Source organism: Glossina fuscipes, unplaced genomic scaffold (assembly GCF_014805625.2).
Source record: "Glossina fuscipes isolate IAEA_lab_2018 unplaced genomic scaffold, Yale_Gfus_2 1, whole genome shotgun sequence".
NCBI classification, from domain to species: Eukaryota; Metazoa; Arthropoda; class Insecta; order Diptera; family Glossinidae; genus Glossina; species Glossina fuscipes.
The window spans coordinates 12,674,626-12,692,876 of NW_023998415.1; the positions used below are offsets into that span (position 1 = coordinate 12,674,626).

The window sequence follows — 18,251 nt, forward strand, 5'->3', positions numbered from 1 at the left end:
CTACTACTACTACTACTACTACTACTACTACTACTACTACTACTACTGAAATTTGTTTATACATAATTTAAAACATTTATTAAGATCCATTTTGAAAATTATATGCTATGGCAAATGCATTTCGTAGGCGAAACACGTTTACGGAATTTCGAAAATTTACATTCAGCTTACGTCTCTGCGCATAATTTTAGGAACAATAGTAACAATAGTAACGTCACTAGCAGCGGAAAACTTAGGTAAGACAACATATAACATTTAAAGACGAATTGAAACCAAAATCTTATTATATTTTATAATTTATTTTTTTCATTGCAAAAAAAAGACAAGAACAGAAATGATTTCGTTACTTTAACAAGGGACGTCTTTTGAGTTTAATTACATGTTCTCACGGAATCCATTAATAAAATGCCTCGAAAAATATGGAATTCTCTGTTGTAGAGTGCAATGATTAAGTTGTAAGATATTTGCAAATTTGTCATAAGCAGGAATAAGCGAGAATATAAAATTTGTCATAAATGAGGTTCTGACATATACCGTCTCAAGCTGGTTCCAGTCGATTTCAATAATTCCAGCCATATGCTAGTTACGTAATTATGACTATGTTTATGCCTACCATTTTAATGGCAGCATAAAATACTTTTACAAAATTGTAGATGATCACGATTAACTAGATTCCACGTTAGTGGAGAATTTACACAGTCTATAGGGATTTCAAAAAGCTTATCTGGGTGCTATAAACATAATATTACAATTTCAATATCGTCAGGTTTCGGCGGCGGTTATGGAAACTGCTGGAAAGCAAAGATTGCTGCCAACTGTAGATATAGCAATCGTTAGAGTCAAATGTCAGAAAAAAGAAACGGTAAACCTTGATACTCTACGCGAAAGAATACAAAACATTATTCGTTGGATAGAACATATGCCTGAAGTATTGAAAGACGCAATCAAGGTCAAAATTAGAATAGATTTCGCTTGTATGGGCGGCAGGATTCAAACTTCGCCGGAAGACCCTCGACCGCATACTGCGAAAGTTTGAGATAGAAGCTCATGAGGGACGAAAATGTGTCCGAAAGCCTCGATACCCATCAATTCGTCCTCGAGTTTTCCTGCATGCCGCACGGCACACTACCGCGACTGGTCGTTCTGTAATCGCACAGCCGCCCTTTGGAATAATCTACTAGCAAAGCTTTTTCAAAGACGTTTGCACCCCTTTCTATCTGTAACTTTTTCTGATCATCACCATGCTCGCACGCGAAGGGGTCATATACAAAAAAAAAAAAAAAAAAAAAATTGATGACTTAATGCTTAATGAACTAACTGTTCAAGATTCTATATCACTAAGGTCAAGTGCAAATCAATATAAGTTTTTTGGATAATCGTCTTTCATCTAAGTCATATCTGTAAGTGCTTTCTGAGGTGTAGGCCAATTCATAGGCAGATTTCAATATCACATAAGGGACTAATGATTTAAGTGAAAAAAAAATGCGCGCATAAGCAAATAACATCAACTCATGCACACGCAAAAGTAAATAGAAATAAATCTCTAACCGTAAAAGCATCAGTTAAGCAGATTGTGACGTTTAACTCCTTTAGAGGTGTTGCCAAAAAAGTGAGGGGAAATTAAGTAAATAATAAGAGTAACAGTTAAGAAAACACAATAAAATAATTTAAGAGGTTGTGCTTTATTTTAAGCCGTATTTTTGCAGTTAATATATTATATGACTTGGAAGGCAAAATGTAATTTTTTTTTTTTTTTGTTTTTTTTCAATTTCTACCATAATTTTCTTTATGTATATATATAGTATTTAGGAAATTGCTTTTGTAATACATATTTATTGGCCCAAGAAAAGGCTTATTATGTTACAGTCAACTGAAATAAATAAATAAATATGTTGCGAAAAATCTATAGCTGTCTGTTAAAAAAACATCTGAATGAAAGCTAAATAGTTTGAAAGATAACGAATGTAATGAAAGCAAGTAAAGATTTTCAATGCTCAAGTGTCAGCCGCTATGATGACATAAAGTTGTCTTATGCAACAAACGATTAACAAAAATTCCCGCAGAAATCCGCAAATATGTGAAGCGAAATGCAGTATTTGTGGTTTGTTTTCAAAATTCTTACAAGCAGACGATTTGATTAACACAAAGCGTTCCCAAAAAAAAGTCAATCGAGTATGTGCGTGAGTCGAATAAAATAAAATGTGGTGAAATGCTAAGGATTTAGTTTCTGTAAATAACTTTCTATAAACCTTGTAAATAAGTTTTTGTAAACAGTCTTCTACTTTTGTAAATACGGTCTGCGGTCTAAATTTATAAATTCAGTAATACGAACCTAACCTGAGAAATATTAGGAAGAGAAGCCGCTCTAGAATAGATTGAATTCGCGGAGGTAGTTCAGCGTATAGATAAGTGCTAAACAAAATATATAAATATTTTTTTACAAATGACAAGAAAGGGCAAGACCGGAACCGTTTTCGCGAGTCACTTGCTTCACTTAAAAGCTGTACGTAATAATACATTGCCGACTGTATAAATTGCAACTCAATATATGCTACCCACCATCTGATTTAGCAATCATCAATATAGGAGTTTGAATGTATGGCGAAGTTGACCAATAATCATACAAAGTTCCTTTACGAACTTGTCCCATCAAAATAAGTAAATCCATAAATTTTTTCATTTCTTGTATTGTCACGTCAGTCCATTTAGCAATTTTATATTCTTTATATTTGTGTGAAACTTGAATGTGGTACCTGTTGGTTTCTGTTGTGAATAATTCGAATAAATCATTTTCAAGGAACAATTGCATTACATCCAATACACTTTCTTTATTTTTTGGTATAATGTTTACACCTGAAGTTCGTTGATATCCTTCTAAACATATATCCTTATCATTTTCTGACCACTCGTCCTCATCACTTTCCGAATCGTTTGAAATTATTCTACGACATTCAATTCCTGGTCTAATAATGTCCCCATCACTATCTTCGGTGTCGTTATCATGGATATCAAAACTGTCTTCTGAACGTTCTGATGCAATATCAAGGCGAAATTCATTGAGAGCATCTTCAATTTCCTGGGACATTTTATTATAGCCTTTTGTCTATTTGCCAAATATTTAAAAAAAAAAAAATGCTATAGAGTAGTTTTCCTCAATACAAAACTTGTAAGTTTAGAGCTGTAGATAAATTTGCTAACAGCTTTCTTTCACAATTTCATGAACCGTTTATCAGAAATATTTACTGTTATTCTCTTTTAAATTATCTTAATTATTTAAAAACTATAGGAATCAACGAAGAGAAGCGGGCATCAAATTACATACAATAAATATAAATTGTCAAACGGGGATCCCTGATCCCTGATCGGTCGTGCACTGATATTTTAAAAAATGGGAGATTTCCCCGACCGGTCAGCAATGTGTTAATATATTAAAAGCTTCGTATGACTTGAAAGCTCCCTATGCTTTAGAGAATGTGATTTTAAAATTACCGTAAAAAATTAAAGCAAAAGCAGTGAAAATTGTACGAGTTGTTTGATGGTCCGTATTGAAAAACGCGTCTAAAATTTGCAATTATTTTATAAACATATTCTCGAATATACGATGTATTTAGCTTCTTTTTTTTTTGGGTACATCAACACTGTAAAATTTCCCTTCCATGTTTACAAATTCGCAAGGCTTTCACATTTTTTCCCCGCAAAGATGTTTAGTAAAAGGTAACACTTTATAATGGCAGGAATCACGGCAAAACCTTTCACAATTCTGCAGCTGAATCCCTGATTAACAACAACAACTTCATCGTGAACTTTTAAATTCCCGGCAGAAGGGCTGACTCATTTCGTATCACACTCAATGTTCTATTCATTCCAAGGGCGTCTCGATCAAGGTACATGAAGCTGGTTTTCTTAAGAAATACATTTTTAATAAAACACAAACACTTCTTAAGGACAGGTGTTAGTGTGTGGCAGAAGTTAGTAATCAATTCAAGGCATTCATTCGGTTTTTTCGCAGTACTTGGTAAAAAGGTACGAAATTTCAAAGCAAAATTTTCTTCTAAGTAATGCATCTTTGTCTGCCTAATTTATTATAGATCATTCAAAGAACTTATCAAGAAGGACACATTAACTGTGGCCTCTCACTTTTATGTAAAACAAAAATGGATCTTACGCTGCAAGATTTTCGATGTAAATTAAATTTTCATTTACTCTTTACTCAAAACGTGAGTAGATGAGATTTGTTACTCTAAAGCGCAACCACAAAACATCTATGATTTTAATTAGTGAACGGCTCAACTCAATCGATATCAGCTTGTTCAGAACTTTGTTGTCTATTGTCTGTTGTTGTAAGCTGAAGTCATTATAAGTACAAAAATTGAAAGAGAAAAATTTTTGCTTACCATAAAGCAGATCTAAAAATAGATTTAATCCGCTCACAAGTCTTGTTTGCAACACCTAAAAAGATAATAAGAATTTAAGATCGAAAATGTGGTGGTCGGCATTATTCCTATTACAGCATATCTTAATGTGGAGGCAATCCTAGTTATCCAATTCTCTCCTTCGTATTCACATTTCATAAAAATATTTTCAAATTCTTGTAGTGCATTATAGCAGCATTATAATGTTATTAATAGTTCATAGATAATAAGGCTTCACTGTATATAAATATATGCAAGATAGCGCTCAAGTGTCGTATGAAGAAAAAAGTTTATCTTAATCTAATGACGGCACAGTTGATAAATTTTTGTTTTGATACGTATGTCTTTGCAGCTAAGGCCGATTCTCACTCTCTGTGTGAAACCAGGCAACATTATATTAGAGATCTTCAAGAGTTAACAGATTATTGCTTAGTGTGCGTCTACTGTTACAACTCCCAGTTAAATAATTTAAAAGCAGAAATTCTTTTTCGATATATGCGATTTGACGCGAATAATTCAACTAATTATGTGTACATCGACAATCGGTACATAGATCGAGAAATCGTGCAAAGAAAAGAAAATCTGGAAAATTTTAAAATATTTTTGACAAGATATTGTGAACTATAGCAGGAACATGTAAACGTGATCGCAATTTATTTGGTAACACGACCGCAATTAACGATAAATTCGCATCTACCTACCTATATGCCTACTCTGATTCTTCAGCCTGTTTAGTATATATAGACGAAGAATCCAAAATTGTATAGCATTTAACAATAGAAAAATAAAGACAAGAGAAGTAATAAATATATTATTATTATTATTATTATTATAATTTTGAGATTAATGAAATAAATTCTTAGATTCATTGAGCACTAGCAACCCAGGCTATCGGCTCTAATTTATAAAAGTACATAAAAGTACATTATTAGTATTGATAGAGTAATATATTGTGATGATATTCTGTTCTGTAGCTGATTGTAGACCGTCCATAGGCTTAATCGCTCCAAATGCAATACTTCTAGCCAAGGAAAAGTTAACGCAGTCACAGAAAATGTGCTTTATTGCAAGAATTTGTCCACAATTGCAGATGGGGGAGGAAGACTTCTTTAAGATCCATTGGTAAATTGCGATTGTACGGCTAAAGCGAATCCGCGAAAATGTTTCGATCTTGATTTTTTCAACATTTGTTGGATATAAAAATGGAATTAATTGAGGATTAATAGGGAGGTTTTTCTGATGACGGCATTGTAGATTTCCTTCTGTAATTTTCTGTTTAAAATTTTTTCCAATGTATCTTTGAAGATGCAACGTTTCCATGACATGATTCATAATTAGAGATGCAGAAGCAGCATACTACGTTGCTCGATCAGCCGGGTCAATTTACAATAAATCGATATGACTTGGTACCCGAAGCATTTTAATATTTCGCCGGGTGTTGTAATCATATTCCTTAATTTGTTGATGGTGCTCCATCTCGAAGTCGAAGGATTCTGTGTAGCTTTTAGTACAGGCAAACTGTCAGTAACAATCACGGTTTTGACTTTGTCTTTATCGGAAAGATTCGCAGTATGAAGGATAGCTCTGACTTCGGTTGTAAAAGTTGAAGCAATTTCGTGAAATATTTGATTGAGAAGAACCTGTACTGAAGCATCTACCATGGCACAAGCATGTGACAGACCATAAGATTTTGAGTTATTTGTATATAAAAGATTCTAACCGTTACTGTCCAGTACTTGGATTGTCTCAGCTATTAGATTCTTGAAGACGTAATTTGGAGAGTAGTATTTCACCGGCCATGAAGGTTTAAGATCAAAATAGCGGAAAATTTTTAAAGGGAATATACACTTTCTTTAATTTTAAAATATTTTTGAGAAGATATTCTGAAATATAGCAGGAATATGTATATGTGATCTTAATTTATATGGTAACGCGACCACAATTAAGGATAAAATCACACCTACCTACCTATATGCCTACCTTGATTCTTCAGCTTTTTTACTATATGGAGAAAGAATCCAAAATTGTATAGCATTTAAACAATGGAAGAATAAAGACAAAAGAAGTAATAAATATAAAAACAATAAAACGAGCGAAAAGTTTCATTTACAAAATAGCTAGAGTCAGTCATTGGCAAGACAAACGTTTACTGAAGATAAAATAATTTCTGGTTTAACATTGAGTAGATAGGGAGCAGGTGGCTGTTTATAGCTATAGTGTAGTAGTAGATAATGGTGACGGAGAAAAGATGTTTTCGAATCTGTGTAAAAATTAAAAAGAAGAAAAGATAAAAAATGTTTCTCGACTATGTTTTCATATATTTTTAAATAAGCTAAGGCAGCTTTTTTTTTAATTTTGCATAGACATTCGCTATCAAAAAATATTTACATTACATTATTATAATGTTGGCGATTAAATATTTTTTAAAGTGTTGTGAATCTTGTACTTAATGTTTAAGTAATTGCAAAGCATTAAATTTTCAATTTATATTGCATTTGGTTGCTGAAAAATGATAATAATAAATATTAGTAAAAATCTACGGAGTAGATGAACAAATATATCTTCCGATTACTTAGAATTTTTTGTTAGTATTTTCAAAAACGAAATTTATTTAAAAAACATTATCTTTTAATATTTGCAAAAATAAATAAATAAATAATAAAAAAAAATACAAAAAATAAAAAAAAAATTATAAAATAAAAAACTTGTCTCACAAAATCATGTCAAGTTTGAATTTTTTATCTGTAAACTCAAATGAAACCTTGCTTTGTTATTGGCCTTTAAACGTTGAAATTCTAAAAAGAGTATGTATGTTGTTATGTTTTGTTGTTGTTGTTGGTGTTTTTTTTTTTTTTTTTTTTCTTTACTAAATACAACGTTAAAGAGAATTTTTTAAGTATCTTTGAAATCAAAATCAAATAAAACAATTCAAATGACAAAAAAACAAAAAGAAAAAAAAAGCGACCTCAAGTCAATTAGTAAACTAAAATACATAAGCAAGGAATGTATTTATAATTACCACTGAAATAGGTTATAAACTGGTTGCCTAAATGTTTGCCTTAAACGATCTTTAAAATATTTGAAGCAAAACAATTAAATTAAATAAACGTATTAAACAATTGCCCAGATATAATAAGTGAAACAATATAGTAACAACAACAATTCTATATCTTTATTAAGCATACACACGTGACGTCAAAACTTTTTAACAAACGACTACAACTACGACTATGACTACGACTATGACTCTGACTCTGACTCTGACTGTGACTGTGACAATCATGTTAAGCTGCAATGCAAGTTTAATAAACGTCCTTGGTTTACTATAAATTTTTATTTGTATTTTGTATATTGTGTTTTTTTATTTTCTTGTTATTATGCTTCATTTTTTTTTTTAACAAAACTAACTGTCGAAAGTAAGCGCGTTCGCTGTATATTGAAAACATGGTTACCCAATAGTACTTTTTGGGAAAAAAAATTTATATTTTTAAGAGCAAACACTCTTATCCATTTTTCTTTGATAGACGCTTTCCCAAGACTCTTGGATTTTTTTTATGCAGCTTTGTTTTTCTCAGACTTGCAAACTCTATAATTATTTACTATATTACGTTAGTTCTCTTCATATATATATATATATATATATATATATCGGAATTTGTAAATTAATGTAATCACTTTTTTGGTAGGTGGATGTACTTATGTATATGATACATTGATCAGTAAGTCCCGTAACTGCCATATAGATGGCTTTTTTAACAAAAAATTCATATTATTTTTAGGAGCAGCCAACTCTCAAAGAACGCCTATCAAAATTTAACGTCATCAACGCCCAAAGGAGATGGTTGCACTAGAAAATATAGGAAAAAAAATTCTGCAAATTATTCTTGGTAATCGGAAAGTGAAGTCGCAACAGACACTTGCTATTCTGAAGATATCAAAAGCCGGTGTATTCACCATTTTTAAGTATTAAGAGGCGATTTTCCTTATGAGTAACATGTTTGCTTAGAGTGGAAAAAAGACATAATCGTATTAGCGATTCGTAGTGCCGGCAAAATGTGCATGAATTGAAATTCGATTTACTGATCTCTCCCTAGGTCCGATTTCTAGCAATTATCGTCTCTGTTGAAGTCTCTAAAGAATGTTTCATGGAAATAGGTTTGATAATGAGGTTATTGTGGCATATTTTGGTAGTCTTGCCAAATAGAAGAAAAGCCGTGATTTCTGAACGAGACTGTATTGTTGAGCAAAGTGTTGAATTTTGCAAAAAATTGGGTTGCGAAAAGCGTTATAAAAACTCTTGTCCGTCAAAAGTAACAATTCGTCGGTGGCTCGCTGATTTTAATCGACAAAACCCGCTCGATTCTGAACGCCGTTGACCATCGAAAGAGTTGGTGGCTATAATAGAAAACATTAAAAAAAAAAAAAATTCTCAAAGTTATTCTCGATAGTTAAGAAAAAAAGTTGCAGAAGATAGTTGACATATCAGACATATCAAAAGAGAGTATATACACTATTTTGCGTGAGAATTTGGGCCCGAGAACGTTGCTTTCCCGATAAGTACCGTGTTTACTTAGAGTCGGAAAGCAACATTTACGCATTACTGATTCGGGGCGCTGTTCAACATCGTCTGTTTTAACACAATTAAGAGGATTTTTCCGTCATAACATAAATCCGCCACTGTACTGCTGATTCGCATCGACAATTGGCTGAGCGAAAGTATGGAATTCTTTCCATCAGTTAAGGAGCAATTCGGATGAATGTCGGCTCTTATATGACATTTTTGATTCGTTTGAAAGAAGAAATTGGCAAAAGACATAATCAAACGGTATTCTTTCATCTTCAATTCACCGTGTTACAAGTCGATAGGTCCAATAACAAAATTGAATTTGAATTGAATTTTTAATTATTTGCAAGAATACTTCTGCTGTAAAGATTGGAATCAAATAATAAGGTCAAATCAATAACTAAAGTGGACCTTCAGAGTCTTGATAAATCGTGCTAAACGTGGCTATGTGTATCTGGTTTGGGATTTGTCTTAATCCCATTACCAACTTTTTTAAGTATTGCGTAGCATAAAATTCAAAACGTGATGCAACTGTCATGAATCACTTTAAATACGATACGATACGATTGGTAACCGTCAAGGTTACTTTGCTACAGCTGGGTCGTAATACTTTAAAAGAGTAAAAGAGAGAATAAAAGGTAAATTTTGGGACTCTTTTAAAATTGTCAACCAATTAGCAATTAGCATATATGTTTTGATTAAATTATGTGTTTAAGGCTTTTTTATGAATTCAATTTATTACCCAAGCACTTGTGAATACATGTGAGAAAAATTCATTACCGAAATTTTTCTTTGAAATTTCGGGCATTACCTCGAAGCGCTATGAAATTATGTGTATCAAATGAATACCTGCTGCAAAATAGCAGCGGAATATCTTACCAATTGATTTTTACTTTTTATAATACAATAACCGAGCAAAAACAGCCCTACATGCGTCTCTGCCTATAGGCATTTAAATTGAATTCTTATTATTGTCATTGTATTCTGTCAGATTTATATTTGCACTAGTTGGGGGTTGTCGCAGAGCCTCTTACATTGAGGATAATTGCGGCGCTGCTATTTTTTTATATGCTTGCTCAATGCTTTTCATTATTTTCTTTTTTATTGTACACATACGTACATGGATCGTGGGTAGAAACATATAAGTCTACGATAAATAATCACAATGCAGTGTTCGATGGCTGTATATAGAAGAGTTGATTGAGGTGAAGAAAGTTCATCTAAGAAATGTATTAAAAATAGTGGCATGCAAATATTCACGAGTTAATTAGTTGTTAGTTGGGCAAAAGTACAACATTCTTTACATAAGCGTAGTTTGACACTTTCCGTCATGAATGTGAAAAATTGAGAGTTAATAGATTCCCAAATCATAAGTTCACAATAAGTTGGCTACAGAGTCTGTATCTACGAGCATCGTTTTAACTTGATTTAATGTTTGAATTTTTTAGCGTAATGTATTCGTAGTTTAATAAATAATTGCATGCTTGCTCACATTATCTCAGGTACTATCAATCGATATCAATTTATCGCATGATATAAAATGAATATTAGATTTTGATACATGTATCTGTGCACTTTTAATCCTGAAACTAAATAATCTGATTGATTTTTGAATGTGAAAAAAATTTGACAATTTCGAATACATTTTTCCCGTTCGAAATTTTCTATACAACGGTAACTACGAAGCCAATGAATTGAATTCGAAGAAGAATCATTTTTTCCATATCTTTTTTGCTTCGCGATACTTTTTCCAACGGTTATATAAAAATTATTTTTAATTTTTGACATGATTTTATGCAGCCGTTCATCTCAGGCGTATTTTTCATCTTTATTGCCTTTGTTTTGTTTAGATCATAGACATTTTATTCGTTTATCCTTTTTTGGTTTTTTTTTTTGTTTAATATCGCGATAGCCATTTCCTTTTTTTTACATAGCTTATGAAGTCATTAAATGAATAAATTTGGGTAGTTCATGGGCTCTATGCCAAATTGTCGTAAAGTAAAGTAATTTTTTAAAGTGATGGGCTATGACAGCGTTGGGAGTGTTTTTCTTTTTTTTATAAAATAATTAAATGAGTATATGCATTTGCATAAAAAAGAGGTTTCTAAAAATTAGTTTTTTTTTTTTTTGTTTTTAATGCGAGAGCAAAGAAATCCGAAATATGAGATTAATAAGCAAAATTATGAGAATAAATTGTGTAAAATCTTAAATGCTATTTTCTTTAACTTGAAAACTATCGATCAATAAGCAAACAGTTTAGGAACTTCTGCTTCAAAAACAAGTTTAAAAGCACATATTAAAAATTCCTGCATACTTCGAGATATTACATATATATATATATAATAATAATAATAAATAAACTAAATCGTTTTTAGCCTTGACTTATAAACGATGGAATAAATAAATATAGAAGAAATATGAAAAACTAAAATACATAACAGATGCACTATAGCAAAAAGGGTAAAGTTGTTGTAATATATAGAGTTTAGGTCGATTTCGTAGTACTCGTCATTCATTCCTATCATAAAGCGTGAAATGGACTTTTTTAAAAGAAAAAAAAACCAAGAAGAAGAAAAGGCAAAAGAAATTTCAAATAATATTTGGATGCACCCTAAGCATACTTTTTAGGTAAGCATATGCATATATCGTTTTTAAAAAAGTAATATTTTCAATCAAGTGATAATAAACGAAAAATATTAATTTAATAAAAAAGAGAAAGCAAATAATTGAATCTTTCCTTTCTCTTAAGCTCTCCTCTTAAGAGTAAAGCCGTGTTTCTATTGTAATTTTTCATCATTTTAATGCCTACTTCTGGGCGTTGCGAACGGCATAATAAAATTGATAGTTCAGTCCATTATAGTTTAAAAAGCAAAATGATTAACACATCTATGCACAAATATTATAATAATGCGATTGCACATTTGTGCTTACATAAATGCTATAAGAATTGATATCTTTGCAGTTGCTATTTAAATGCAAATTAAATAAGGGGGCCCTTATTGTTGGCGATAAACATTGGTAAAAGGCAACAGAGCAGTAGATCATCATAAAAAGTTTACATATAGCATAAGGTTATTTTTAACATCAGCAATCTATTTATTTTTCATGTGCTAATGTAGATTAACAAAAAAAAAAAAATAAAAAATAACATCAGCTGTGACAGAGTAACAGCAAGAGTACGATTAACCGCAGCAGCCGAAAAGGCAATCAACCGCAGTAACATTTCATAATTATTGCTGCAAATAATCATCTTTTTTTAATTAAAAAAAAAAAAAATAAAAAAAATATTAATAATAAATTATGCTAATGTGGACGCTAGTATATAAAATGGATATATATATATATATATATATACATCTTTTTAAATATATATATATGAATATATATATATGAAAAAAAAAAAATATATATATATATATATGAAAATATACATATATATTAAAAACAAGCATGCATATGTATACATGCATACATACATGCATACATAAATACATATTTGTATACATATGTATACATATATACATATATACATATATAAGTGTATGGCATAACGTAAGGCAAAAAGCAAACGCATGGGTGCAACAGTATCAATACTAACGATACGAACCGAAATAGACCGAATTCCAGTTCCAGTATCGTTAACTATTGAACGTTACACGTGCCAGACTTTGTCATAAGCATGCTTGTGTATCCGCTTCAGATGTGTTGGTTGCTTTTACAAATATTTCAATTGATTGATAATTATTAGAAAATTAAGCATGAAAAGTTAATCAACATGACATCTTCAAGTCAAAATAATCAATAATAAAGATATCATCAAATTTAACGCGAATATTGTAGGGGTGTTTGGATAATATTTTTAACTTGAATTTATATAGGCAGCTTAAATAAATATTGAGACAAAGTTTATACCGATATTTGGTATAAGTTTATTGAAGCAGACATAACCAGATATCGTCTTACTTTTCTTTCACTCAGGTTATTTGAATTAATAGGCGGGTATCTACGCTATTGATTCAAGTTTTTCGCACTTGAGAATATTCGCATTTTTATGGCAGCCAAGGGAGTAAGAATGTGTATATATAAAATTAAATGATAAGCACCTAATCCGCAGCTCCAGCGAAAAACTGTGTTCGCATTTCACGAAGACCTGCATTCGTATTGTATGTGTTGTGTACTAAGCAACGTGATGAAAAAAGGCAGATTGTGGACAAAAAGAAAAAAAAAAAAAAAAAACGCTAGCTACGACGCTAGCTATTGACGGGATTTAGTTTTACTAGGAAGAATTACAGACTTGAAATTGAACTTCCGAAGGGCAATTTGTCAGTTAGTTGCCGTCGAAAATTAAGTGTACTAATACGACATTGAAAAGGACCTTACTGTATTTTGGAGTAAAGATCCGATTAAATCGTGGAAAATCGATCGACAAAGGTTGTCACATAACTCTTCTCGGTGTTGTGAATTGCAACAATCCGTCTAGACGGCATCGTAAGTAAGAAAGCATTTATTAAAAAAAATATCGCTCAGCTGTACTGAACGCGGTTTACATTTTCGCTTTATTTACCCAATTTGACATTCTGTGACGATTATTTGTTTAGAAATTTAAAATACGACATCGAAGGACGGCAAATATGTGGTGCTTGGCAGAGCATACCCCAAAATCCCCTTAAAATATTATCGGAGAAGGGGATGAGAGTGCAAAATCCAAAGTTAACTGATAGAATTTGACAAACATTTTTAAAAGTATTGTGGCCAGAGAAAATGAAACTGATTCCGTTATGCTTTAGGCAGCTATATCGTAGCTCTCAGCTGGTCCTCCATTTCAGATCTCTAGCCCGACTACTGAGAATGAATATCTCGAAATCCTTAATGATGAAATTCTTTTTACGATTGGTATATTGATGCCATTGGTATACATTGCCATACTCCCAGATGACAATATGTCTATACACACAGCCGAAAACTTTCAATCTGCGTTTGATGGATATCAGAATATCAACAGACATATTCTGTGGCCATTACAATCACTTCACCTCAAGATAATTCAACCATTATGTGGAACTTTAGAGCAAGGAGTGAGGAGACGATTTCCATCACCGAAATGGGGCAACATTCCGTGGGAATATATTCAGGTATTCGATCTGAATCTCTTCCGCGAACAATTCCAGCTGCTCTACAAACAAATGGGCGGCTAACATCTTAACATCTCTTAAATAAGAAGTTTGTATATATCAAATGTTCATAATATTTTCTAGATCGCTTCGAGCGTTTTTTTTTTTTTTTTGCTGAAGAGCTTTGACATGTTGAAGACACATTCGATTAAGCAAACTATTAATAATTTTTATATCAAAAATGTTCGAGAAAATAAAACGGCTTCATACCATCCCACGCACTTAATAGTCAAACTGTATTTTATTAAGTTTCTTGAAGTTTTGAATTCGACTTCTAAATAGTTTCTGTTTCCGTAACAGTGTGTAGCCTACTCTTAAATGCTGTAAGCGAAATGATAAACTCGCTACGATATTTTACGTACACACTAGGATTTAAAGGATAGCGAGGCGGGAACAGAATAAACAAAACCATGTATAAAAATCAATGCACATATATATATATATATGTGTGTATAGCTAAAGGTAAATTATTCTTTAGAAATGCAAAAATTTTGGAATCTTATGATTACCCATCCGAATAGATTTTTATAAAGCCCATGAAAACTTTTCACTTTGCCAGGAATTGGACAAAGGTTTTTAACGATTCAATTGATTTAATATCTTCACTGCATGTTATCGATTATATTATTTAATAAAAATTTTTGTTTTGTTTTTTTTTTTGCTTTTGCTTTAAATTTTTGAATCCAAAATATGTAATAAATTTAATGGTTGGCCTATGTAAACATTTTAGCAAAACATTTTTCTACATAACTTAAACGTTTTATAAATATTTTTACAATTATTTAATTAAATTACATATATCGCGGTTTTCTTATTAATCGTTTACGAATCATTCATTTGACACCTGCGGCTATGATATAATGTATTGAAACTCAACCCTTGTTTCATTAAATCTAAATATGTATTAGAAAAAAATTAATTAATTAGCAAGAATAACGTTTTTAATATCAAGGTTACTTCATAGTTAACTCATTATAATGAATGATTCTACAGTTTTCTATGGTGCAGTATCAGAGTTTCTTAAATTTTCACTTAAGAAGATGCCTTCAAGTATTTGTCATCAATAATTATATGAGATTTTGCCATCGGATGTGAAAACACCATCTAAGCATTTAAATTTAATTAATCCATAATAATTTTGTTGCTGAATTATTAATCAATTACGAATGATAATTAAAAGTGATGAATTTTAAACATAATTAATAAATGATATCAAAGGCAATAAATTGATGCGGACATGTCTTTCGATATTTTCGATCAGTGATTTAATTTTTTCAGCGCACTTGCATTAGCTTTTGTTGTTGGCTGGGAATAAATACTTTCTCGTTGCCGTTAATCATATGAACTTTTTACCATATGCAATTTATCAATAATTTGATGCTAATTTAGTGGTCCTAACCATAGGTAGAATGTGGTATAGAGTGGCCCAGAGCATAAGATCAGCCCGTCCGGTAAATAAGTTTCGTCCGTTCATCGGTTTTCATAAGGTTCTTAGCACCTATATTGCTTTAGTGAGAAAATCTGTGAGGTGTCTGTGGGAGTATCGAACTAGCCACGTGCCTCTGCACGTTTGCCTATGCGACTTACATAATCTTGCCTTGTTACACAAGAAAGAAAGGCTAGACATACAGACAAATGTGATGTATTTTGTAAAATAGAAATGGCGCCCAACATGATGCCAAGAGGTACGATATCCGATCGCAGCAAATATTTTTATATAACATGAAAATGAGTCTTTGGTCCTAAAGTCAAATTATGAGTTGTTATTAACGTTTACATAGTCACTGACACATGTAATAAAATGCTTCGCAATTTTGATAGATTTGTTTGAGATGAGTGATTACATAAAATCCGAAAGGGTTTGTACTGTTTTCTTGAATCTTTTTCATTCTTTAATTTAATAACTTGTTATATTATCCCATTTTTTTACTTAAAAAAAAAATTTTGGTTAATGCATAATAATCATTGGCACCGAAATTGTAAATTAATGATAGAAATTTGACATTGAAGAACAAAGGAAGATAGAGAATAATTTAATGATGACACTGGCTGTATATACGCATAAATGCGTTGGACAGTTGTGACTATTTGCTATACGGCACGAAGCGACAATCATCATTAAATATATGCAAGCATGCGCTTGCATGCAAATCAATTGCAATGAATACATAATTATATAGTTACCGAAACGAACGTCTCCTTAAGGTTAGCATTGCTTGGCCAGTTTAACGTGTTTAATGTTTAACGTGTATGGGAAAATGTAGTACGCGTGTTGCATTCCTAATCAATTAAGTTAATTAATTAAGGTGTAAACCATTTCCCTTTTTATAAGTGCTAATAAGAAATAAATTGTTTTACATTAAATATTTCGTTTTTTTTTTTTTTTTTTTTTTTTGTAATTTTTGCCACAAAGCTTTTAATTATTTTTTAGAAATAAATGTAAAATAAAAAAAATATATTTTTTTGCAATTTTTTTTCTCTGCTACTTCCTTATACTTTAATATTAGACCTACCGGTATATTGCCTGTATCTACTTCTAACCGAATCAATCGTTTTGATTCCTTATAGGCAGGAAATTAAAATTTATTGCAAGCATTCCTTGATCGATTCAAATTCGAAGTGATCGCGCTCTGCTTACATACATACACGCCCACCATAACTCAAAAACCTAAAACTGTCGATAATTATATGATAAATGAAACGATAATTTGTCCTTCTTTCGACCTAACGAGAAATACCAAATCCCTCTGCATGTTTGACTCCAAATCGTCGTCCCGTTTATTAATATCGCCACAATTACCGATAAAATACCAATTCCAATTTAATTTCATTTTATTTCTAATTAATTTGCATTGAGTAGAAGAAATACTAATGTATGTTAAAATATTATTATTATTATCATTATTATTATAATAAATTTAGCCAGAGAATAAATTCTAAGACTAAAGTCTTGAAGCATTAGCACATCTAAGGCTTTCGGCTTTTGTTAAAAACTCTACCGCACTTGAGATTTGAATCCACGACAATTGATTTGCTAATCGAGACTCTTGCCTACTCGGCCACTTATGCGGATTATGTTAAAATAAAAGGGGGAAACAAGCCACAAATAAATTTGAATTTAAATTTTCTTCCAAACTGGGAAACATGAAAATGATTCGAGGAACAGCTGGGTTATAGTTGTTCAAAAATATATTCACGGCATCGAAATTTATAGACGAAGATTTTAAAAAACGATGTTGGTCTTTTTCTGAGTTTGTTTCAGTTTCTTTTATGCCGATTTTTGACCTCACATCCTTAATCGATCAACAAATGTTTATGCCAAATTTTGCAATTGACACAGAGAAGTTGGCAGAATTACGGTATATGTCATCGGTATCTTGGAAACTAGATCACGTAAGCAAGAAGTGATTATAAATAATTTCAAGGTATTTTCGTATATGAATAAAAGTTACGAAAATATGTTCACACATTACATAATTTTCAAGTGTTAAGTTTAGGTATTTCTTTGCGTAAATCTTATGTCGATAAACAAAAAATCGAGCTACACAAGATTTATTCATTCATTTCAGTTGTAAAATTCAAAATGCCGTTCAAAATTTATGTACCTCTTCTACTCAGTCCATACGAGCGCACGTATTCTTGGTTGAATTTCACAATCTTAAATGGGGTGAGTTTTATAGTGGACTCACTTTTAACAAACGGACAGGCTTATACGTTGTTATTATTAGGTTGTTCGAAGTGGTGATTATTTTTACCAAACATCAAGGGACGGCTGCAAATCAGATTTGTACTTTTTGCTCTAATATTATATGCACTTTTGAGTAGCATAAGATATTGAGTCCATTTAGTCATGCTAATCGATCAATTTCTATGCCTATCTTTTCGTTTGCCGGAATCCTTGCCTGTGTGATTTCTGATAGAAAGTTTTCATATATATTTTTTTTGATTTATTTATTCAGCTGCGTACAAAAATTTATCAGCCGATACAAAGATAACTTAGAGCTAAGCTAAACATCAGAGTATGATAAGGGAAATAAATTAGTAGATATAACGATTCAGGTCTCAAAAAAAAAAAAAAAAAAAAAAAAAAAAAAAAAAAAAAAA

General features: G+C 31.4%; 2 protein-coding genes across 2 annotated transcripts in view; one reads left to right on the top strand and one right to left on the bottom strand.

Annotated features, from left to right (window-relative positions):
* LOC119631390 (Ig-like and fibronectin type-III domain-containing protein 2) overlaps positions 1-18,251 on the top strand; it is a 117,408-nt gene that overhangs the window by 23,306 nt on the left and 75,851 nt on the right. The gene's annotated exons all lie outside the window — the stretch shown is intronic.
* Positions 2,552-3,085, bottom strand: LOC119632390. The gene has a single exon (XM_038025279.1). The coding sequence runs from the start codon at positions 3,083-3,085 to the stop codon at positions 2,552-2,554; it is 534 nt and encodes a 177-aa protein (XP_037881207.1).